At 51.1% G+C, this 9,187-nt stretch overlaps 1 protein-coding gene across 1 annotated transcript in view; it reads right to left on the bottom strand.

The window, feature by feature from the left end:
• Positions 1-306: 306 nt before the first annotated feature.
• The window catches only part of MERTK (MER proto-oncogene, tyrosine kinase), an 83,254-nt gene continuing 74,373 nt past the window's right edge, over positions 307-9,187 (bottom strand). Inside the window, exons 12-15 of the mRNA XM_023521912.1 lie at positions 6,998-7,117; positions 6,301-6,460; positions 5,584-5,720; positions 307-1,333 (exon numbers count right to left, since the gene is read on the bottom strand). Of these exons, the coding sequence (XP_023377680.1) occupies positions 820-1,333; positions 5,584-5,720; positions 6,301-6,460; positions 6,998-7,117 (931 nt within the window). The 3' untranslated portion in view covers positions 307-819. The remainder of the gene's footprint in view (positions 1,334-5,583; positions 5,721-6,300; positions 6,461-6,997; positions 7,118-9,187) is intronic.

The raw sequence follows: 9,187 nt of genomic DNA, 5'->3' as shown, positions 1-9,187 counted from the left end.
TGGGAGACCAGCAGTGCCCACCCAATAGGGTTGTCACGGGGACCAAATGCCAGCCATGAGGTCAAGGGGCTCTTGAGCAGACTCCTAGTCCCATGCCTAGAACCAGCCAGAAGCAGATGGCTTGGCTCTGAAATCCTGCGTTACCCCATCTCCTCTGGATGTGGCCTCTCCGATGGTTTTTCTGTATCTTTAAGAAACATTGTGATGGCCAGAGAGAGTGATGGAGGGCCAGGCACTGCTACGGGAATTCCTCTGGGAAGGGGCAAGGCTGCGGGGGCCTCGTCTCAAGTCAGCACAGCATGCCTGTCCTTCTTTGTTCACATTTTATTAGCAGCACATGGAAGAATTAACCAGCTATGGAATGTTCACTGTCAAATGCATTCATATCAGTTGATTCATGTAGGAGAATCTGATTTTTCATGAGACCAGAAGCAAAGTCAAATATGGTGTTTCATTTCACGAATAATTTTACATATAAAAGACATGAAAAAGAACTTAAAACGTTGAGTCGGCCAGTGTTACCATCAAGGGGCAGCCGTAGGGACGAGGCTGTTGGAGCCTACGTTTTAAGATCCACGAGATAAGGGACATGGAACAGCCATCTTTTATTAAAATACAACATCTATGTCTCTTTCATCATATACATAAACATATTTTCTCTTTAAATAAATATATATTACGTATTTTTAATGGTGAAACCCTGGACAACATTCACCCAGAGTTCTCCGGCTGTGGCATTTATGGTAGGGAAGACGGAACGTGGAACCTTCGAGCCAGCGTGGACCTTGAAGGCACAGCAATGTCCCTGGTTCACTCTCCTCACACCAGGACCTCCGAGTCTCCCGAGTCGTCGTCCGTAAACAAAAGCTTGTCAGGAGGCGGGCCCCCCAGGGGTAGTGTGCTGGGCTGGGACCAGGAGGCTTGGCTCCTCACACGTGTGTCCTCCCGCACAAGCCCACTGTTTCCCGCCATCCCCGTGGCTGGGGTGGCCGGGGCCACGTCCTCCCAGTCCTTGCTGGCCCCGTTCAGGATGTACCGTCCCTCGTGAGGTCTGTCCTCATGGACCTGTGCTGTGACCATGCTGATGGCTGCGCTGGGAGCACAGGAAGCAAGGACAGAGTTGGGGTCTAGGACCAGGCTCTGCTGAGCAAGTGGGGGGCTGTCTGCTGGGCCCTCCCCGCACTCTGGAAACTGTGTGTTGATGTAAATGACTTCAGCTCCATCCCGCACTTCTGGCAAACTTTCCAAGAGCTTCTCCAGCTGCAGCCTCAGCACAGAAAAGGTGGGCCGGTCCAGGGGCTCGGCCCTCCAGCAGGAGTGCATTATGTCATACCTGTGGGGACAGGAGACAGGTCAGCCCATAGTACCCAGCCCTCACTGCGGCCTGTTCCCACCACATTCACCTCGTCTTGCACTGGATCACGTTTTAGCCCACACCAACTCTACCTGTGGGGGATTACTGAAGTGATTTCACTCAGCTTTTAAATGTTGTGTGGGTATGTGGTAAGTGCTGTCTACAGGAATATGGGACAGTTGTGGTGATCACACCTAACTTTGCAAAGGAGGGGCATTATTCCAGGGGCTAGCACCCTGTGGTCTGCAAGTCCATTCGGCCTGCTGTCGGCTTTGTAAGTAAAGTTTTATTGGAACATGGCTGCACTGAACACAGCTACATTCACTTGTTTACTACGGCCGCTTCGCTGCCCTGGCAGAGTTGAGTAGATGCTACAGAGACCAGTGATCTCAAAACCAAAAGTATTTACTATTTCGGCCTTACAGGAAAAGACTCCTGTTCTGAACCATCAAATTGGGCTTGTCACCAGGAGGGTGGTATCAGAAAGGCCAGGGGTTGGGGCGGGGGTGGTGTGTCTCACTGTGCCAGTGCTTTGTGTGTGTCACCACATCTAGTCTTCTCAATAGCCTTGCTCTGTTGTTCTGGAGGAAACAAGACTGAGTTCAGGGACCTTATAGAACGTGCCACGGCCGTGGCGACAGCAGATGGCAGGACAAGAACCGGTCTCCTACTGGGCAAGTCCTCAGCCCAGGGCTCCTTGCGACTCCTCCACTGTGCTCTGGAGGGAGGACTCAATCTGGGGGTGTCCTCGCTCCCCGTGTCTGACAAAGTTAAGAATCACAGCAGAGGGACGCTGACGCAAACACAGTCAGACGGAAAAATGATTGAATTAGGAAAAGTGTGTTGTGCCAGCATTTCTTGTGGATTCTTTCCTGTTCTGAGAAACTCATATTGACATTGCTAGATGAATAAATGACCCAAGTGTGCATCTGACATGTGTAGTAGATTACTGATAGCTTTGAACATAAACATGCAATTCCTGTGTTCACACCTACTCACATCATGCAGAACTTTGGCTAATTCTACCAACATTTGCAAACATACCGATCTCATTCCTGTAGGACAATCAGCATCTTTATATTTGTCTGCTTTCCAGCCTCTGTCAACACGTGCACGTGCTTCTGACAGGTGGAGACCTGCAAAAGCTTCGCCTGTGAGCTGAGAGTAGTGGGCACATTCCGCCAACAAGCCTGATTCTCACTAAGGCTGGATGTCAGCTCAGGTTTGTCACTCTCTTTATTTTACCTTCATGCGATGGTCACTGGGACCTGACACACAGGTTCTGTTTCCATTTTTGAGGTTTTTGTGGCACGGATCAATTTGTATGACTTCCTTTTTCACACAGAGGAGCCTCAGCTGGGTGCGGTCTGAAGTGACCTTTGAGGAACCTTGTCCTTGGAGACACATTCCTTCTCATTATGCCATCAGGGTGCCACGGTGTTTAATTTACTTTCATTTCTTCCATGTCTTAGGAGAAAGCATTTAAATAACCTGTGTTCTCCATATAACATGGTAGCAATATCATTTTGAAAGTTATTTTTTTCTTTGACTTTTGGTCTTTCATGAAATACGCTAAACTATAAATGAGACTGGCAAAAGTGTGTTCACTGCCTGACATGAGTGTATTTACACCGCTGAACTGTGCACTTAAAAATGGTTAAGATGGTAAATGTTACATTCTGTGCATTTTACCACAATTTTTAAGAGGAGTTAAAAAGATGCAATTATACAAATTTACGAGTTCATAAATTTATCCATATTTGTCAAGCACTTGCTTTTCCCCTGCATCTGAGGGTGACTGAATACTTCCCATCTGCTCAGAGAAACAACACCTGAGAGGTGGGTGTCACATTAGCAGCATGTGTCCCTACAGCGCTAAGCGGTGTTGTGTATACTCTGCCAGCCAGTGGCGACCACTGCTGCTCTCCTTCCTGGGGCCTGGGTGGCCGCGAGTGGGAGTAGACGAACTGGTCAGTAAGTAGAGCAGGGTTTCTGAGGGAGGAAGGTGAGTGCAAGCTGGGGCCCTTTGTCACTGTACCACCATTTCCTTGTGTGTGATGACAGGTGGGAGCAGGTGACCTCAGGCCCTGCCAGCCTGGGCAATTCTGGTTTGATGGTATTGATAGCATTCGGGGTGAGGCTTGAGGGGAGGGGTCTCTGAAGGGCGTCTGCTGGCTGATGGGACCTAACGGGATGAAGAAAGAACTAGGTGGCTCCCGAGTGTCACTGGGGGATGATGGGAATGGAGGCCAGGGCGAGAACCACAGTGGTTCTCGGGGAGTGCCTGGAGGGCTGCAGCTAGAAGGCCATGAGCTCAGATGAATGTCCCACAGAGGTGACAGGGACATCAGTAGGACTGCTGCCTGGTCATTGGGAGCTGAGTGATCATGAGAAGAGGTGCCTCAGAGGGCAGGACGGGAGGGCTGGGCACGAGTGTGCTTCCTTGCTGACACTGTCATGTTTCTTAGCATCAGCTCTAAAGAGACAAGAGGCCAGTAGCCCGTGTGACCGCCTCTTGGCAGATGTGGGTAGGAAGCCGTGTGGCTCATTTTTAAAAGGAAACACCGAGATGTGGAGACACAGCTCTTGGGGGTGCTGTTGGTCACGTTTGCCCAGAGGGACAGGGGACCAGAAGTGGGCCTGGTCCTAGTCCGCGGTGTGGGGCCAGCCTAGGCACGAGGACCAACCACATCCTGGTCCCCTGGCCTCCGGCCACATGGCATGTGCTGAGTCTGCAGCATTTTTACCTCGAAATCCCCACAAGAAACCTAGTTGGTGTCCCTTGCAGGGTTCTGCGTGAGGCGATCCAAAGCTGCGTGTGACAGCTGAGACCCAGCAGGACCCCGACTGAGCACACACACATGCCAGCCAGCACAGAGGCGGCAACAAAACCGTCCACGTAGCAGTGTTTGGCTGAGATGCCTCCCTCCTTCTCAGCAGCAGCACTTCACGTGGCCCTTCCAGGAACCACCATGAAACCCCAGCTCCAGTTTAGTTAGCATTTCAGGGTGTTTTTGAAGAACTCGTATCTTTCATTTGTGTTCTGACTGTTAGAGCTTATAGCCGTGGTGACCGAGCAGGCCACTGAGCAGGCCGAGGCCCTGGTTAGTGGAGGCCCCTTTCTGGTGTGGACGGGTTCCGGGGACCTGCACGGCCCTGTGCTGGGCCTCCCCAGGGGAGGGTACAGTGCCAGTGTGGGGCGCCTGTGGGGGGCCTGGACACGCCCCTACCCAGCGCCTGCTGGCCTTCACACTGGAGCCTATAGGCCTGCAGCCTGGCTGGGCGTGGGGAACATGTCCCTCTCCAAGCTGGTGACCCATTATGTGGGGAAGAGACTCAGCACCCAGGGCTCACATCACAAGCTAGAGGCAGCGCCACAGAAATCACTTCAAGAAGGTCAGCAAGGTGTTTAGGCAGAGTGGCCAGTGCTTTTAACCGGCACCACGATGTGACACTCGCTTGGTGTCTCTGAAAGGTAAGTGCTCTACACGCTTTCTCGAACCCTCCCAGCACCCCCAGAAGAACTTGTGGCCAGACTTCTCCTGTGGCTAATAACGAGGCACAGCGAGGTCACATCAGCTGCGATGACCTCCCACATGGTTAGTGGGAAGAAGAGCTGGTCTGTGTGACTCACAACCCCGGGGCAGTCCCCATGCTGCCTACCCTGGCGAGGACTGATGTGCATCCTTGTCGTGTACTCTCAGTGATGGGCCCTCATGCCAGACTCAGCGCCCGACCTCGTGGGTCTTTTGAAACACGTACTTCTGGGCACACCCTATCCCGGCATGGCCGAGGACCCGTGCCGTCACATCAGCCCCTACGCAATTCGATGACCGGCCTAACTCCAGAGTCTCAGGCTGAGATCTCTCAGTATCCTAGTTCAGGATACCACTGTGGCTGCTTTGTCCGAAATGCCATCCAGAAAGAGAAGGGTGACGTGGCACAAGAAGGCGAGCATCACTCAGGTGCCCTGTGCACAGCGAGGTCACCTGCATTTCCCAGAGGTGCCTGTACCCGGAGATGTGCGGGCCTGCTGCACACATGCACACACCACCTCCCACACCAGTAAAGGCTCTGGCCTGCATGTCGGCATGTGCCACATCTGCACACGCCCGCACACGCTTGCCTGGCTAAGAGCGTCACCTGCCCCTGCAGCCGTGTGTCCCCGGGCCTCTGCAGAGCCAGCAGCTGGGCCGTGCTGATGCCCAGTGACAGAGAAGCTCACTCACAGTTCGTCCAGGCAGTCCTCTGGCTGCTTCAGCCTGTGCCCATGCAGAAGGTACTCATATATCTCGTGGTTCTGGACCCCAGGGTAGGGCGTCATCCCCCGAGTGGCTATCTCCCACATGGTCACGCCAAACGCCCACTGAGAACAAAGCAACGAGAGGTTGGGATGTGAGTCTTTGCAGAAAGGCTGAATGGCCTTTTCATTGGGAAAGGTCACTCTCTCAAAGCCTGATGGTTATGTCTGGGACACGGCAGTCACATGGAGTCTGAGAGTCACGGTCCCCATTCTACTAATGCTGTCCTGGGAAGTCTGACCAAGGCAGACATAGCCTGTCACATCAGTGCTCAGCCCCCTGCTGTCGTCAGGTTTGCTAGAGGGTCTTACCACATGGCCCCTTTCAGACATGTCCTGTCCCCAAGGCCATTCGCTGAGCTCACTGAATTTAACATGAGCATAAAGCATCTTAGCTGTGGGCCAGAAGTCACCGTACTGTGGCAAAGACAAATGGGGCCAAACAAGGGGCCCATGCGAAGACCACCTAGAATATCAGGGCCTCACCTGAACCTGGCTCCACCTGAACTAGGGGGTCTGGTGGCCAAAAAGAGGGGTGTGAACATACTCCCAACATCACTACCTCCCGCCCCTGTCTGTCAGGGAGTAAACTTGTGGCAACACCAGCCACTTTGCCCCACTTGGCGCGGGTCACCAAGGCACGCACCACGTCGCTTTTGCTCGTATAGACGCGGTCCGCCAGGCTCTCGATGGCGATCCACTTGACGGGCATCTTGGCGATGCGGCCCTGGCGGTAGTAGTCACCACTGTAGATCTTCTTGGAGAGGCCGAAATCCGCGACACACACAGCCATGTCATCCCGCAGCCTGCAGACAGCAAGTGCTCGTCTTCAGCAGGTCACAGGCCAAGCCCTGACTCCTGGGTCTAATGTTCGTGGCAAGTGACCCAAAGATGCAGACCCAGCAGCCTAGAGGGTCCTGCCTGGCAACCAATGGTGGAGCATTATAGCCTTGCACCCCTCTGGTCTGTGAGGGGTCTGGGCCAGCAAGGCTACCTGTGTGCAAGGACGGAAACACCTGGAGAGGACAGGGGAACCTCACGGGAAGAGCAGGAGCCCAGCTCAAACCCGGGGCCTCTGGTGACGCACTAAGAGCCTCAGCAGCCACCTTCCCTGACGTCTGGAAGCACGCGGGCTCTGAGGACAGCTTGGGGTCCATGGGAGAGGACCTGGGGCTTCCCGTGGAGACGGCCAGGTACTTGAGGAATGAGTCAGAAAACTGAAAGGATGCAATCGCATTTATAGCCCAGACTTTTAACATGGATCCTAGACGAGGAGGAGGAAGGGGAGAAACGAACCCAACACCAGAAGGTCTAACCCCGCAAGGACGCGCCAGGCCCCTTACATGCAGTTTCGAGCGGCTAAGTCGCGATGAAGGAAGTTTCTGTCGCTCAGATACTCCATCCCCTGGGCAATGTCCACCATGAACTTCAGCAGTGTCTGCACGGGAATGTGCTGGGGATAAAGTGAGAACCAAGATTAATTTTTAGAAGGAAAACCTATTAACTACTTCTATCTGTGGGAAGAAATGGTGTTTTTACCTCTAAGCAGGTGGCCGTGAAACGAGAAAACAGACCTTTCATTTCTGCATCACCAACATCACAAATAACAACAAAAGAATAACAACAAACCAGATACTGTGTGGCAGATATCACATTCTCTTCTCCCCGTCTTTAAAAGCACTGATGATGAATAACATTCTCTTCCCATGTTATGAGGTCAAGTGTGACCCTCCGTGTCCTGAGTGGCAGTGGGACCAAGCACCTGTGCCATGAAGAGGGGACATGAAGGTGGCTTGGCTTCCGTGGAGGAGGGGTGTGTGTGTCGGGGGGAGGGTGTCTAATGTTTTGAGGCTAAAAGCCCATGTAGAAGGAGCTCTTTCCAATTGTGCACCCGCATTGGCTATCACTTTACTCTGAAACGTTTTGAAAGATACCGCCCTTGAACACAGAAACGAGGATGGTCTTTGCCCGATCACAAGAATTTCCATTTTTGTTTCGCTGGGGCCCTCCTGTAAGTTTCGGCAGCCTAGCAAGTTCTCCGTGTTGTGAAGTTACACCAGGCTGCTGGGCTAGAAACCTGCCTGGATGGAGCCAAACCCAAGGGTGGTGACAGCGGATGCCCTCTCTGCAGTAGCTACGTGCTTGATTACAGCCAAAGCCGAGAGAAGAGGTTAACTTCCTGCCAGCCGTGAGCAGGGCCATCCACGATGCCTTGTCCCCAGGACCCCAGGCTTGCCACGGCTTATTTTCCAAGGCACACATGTTTTCCAATGTGGTGCTCATGAAGATACTGCATTTGTAATGATTTCTATTTCCCAGCTAAGACCTGTGTCAATCACACAGTATATGCACAACAAAATGCTTTACTTCTCCTTTGTGAGAGCACGAAGACAGATCGTGCAGGCGGGTCTCCTGCCCCTGTCTGTATATCTGGCCATTTGACTTTCTGGATGCTAATTTCTGACACTGAGCGTGAATTCACTGCATCCTCCTCCATCTTTCCGTTTATCACGAGCCCCAAAAGCATTTGGGTGCTAAGACATATCGAATCTGCTGACATTCGTGAACGCAGAGTAGGTATCGGGTGCTAATCCTTTGTGTTATTTTTTCCTAGAACAATGATATGATTCTTACAGTGACCAAAAGTCATTTAAAAGACGGTTCTGTGGCAGAACTAATAAATGAGTTCGATGAGGTGGCAGGATGCTAGACTGATATATGAAAATCAACTGTATTTCTATCCGCTAGCAATGAACAATCTGAAAATAAAATTAAGAACATAATCTTAACTGCTATACTGTTGTCTGCCTCCATGCATTTCTTTGTTTGTTTGTTGCTTTCTGTTTTACATCCCACATAGGCGTGAAATCATATGGTTCTTGTCCTTTCTGTCTGGCTTATTTCTCTTCTCAAGATACTCCCAAGATGGGGGTGGGGGGTGGTTGAGGAGCGTAAAAGGGGTCAAATATATGGCAATGGAGGAAGATTAGACTTCAGGTGGTGGGCACACAGATGGTGCACTACAGAATTGTACAGCTGAAACTTATACAATGTTATTAACCAATGTCGCCCCCAAAAAATTTAAGTAAAAAAAGAAAACAATTTTATCTGTAAAAGAATAAAAAATAAAATACTTAGGGATAAATTAACAAAAGAAGTGCAAAACTTATACTCTGATAACTACAACATTCAAGAAATTGAAGACTCCAAAAATGGAATGATGCCCTCTGTCTGTGGATCGTAGACCCAGTCCCAGACCACTCCTGCAGTGACACAGACACCCAGGGGACTAGCTGAACAGATAGCAAAGAGAAGATTTGAATAAAACCTTGATTTTTTCAGCTTCTCTATGCATTTTGTGACAGTCAGCTTTACCTGTGGCTGTAAAGTGTCAAAATGTAAAAATATATTCCTTTTTCCTATTTACAAAACCTGAGAGTTTGTTTGCACCATGGGTGATATCCTAGTGCTTTTGTAAGTGGAAAATGTGCATTTGCTGGGAAAACACTGGAGACTTGCTTCTCTTATTTGTC

Source organism: Pteropus vampyrus, unplaced genomic scaffold, assembly GCF_000151845.1.
Source record: "Pteropus vampyrus isolate Shadow unplaced genomic scaffold, Pvam_2.0 Scaffold323, whole genome shotgun sequence".
Classification (NCBI taxonomy): domain Eukaryota; kingdom Metazoa; phylum Chordata; class Mammalia; order Chiroptera; family Pteropodidae; genus Pteropus; species Pteropus vampyrus.
Note: the sequence above shows the minus strand (reverse complement) of the source record. Positions and strands in the feature narration are given on the sequence as shown.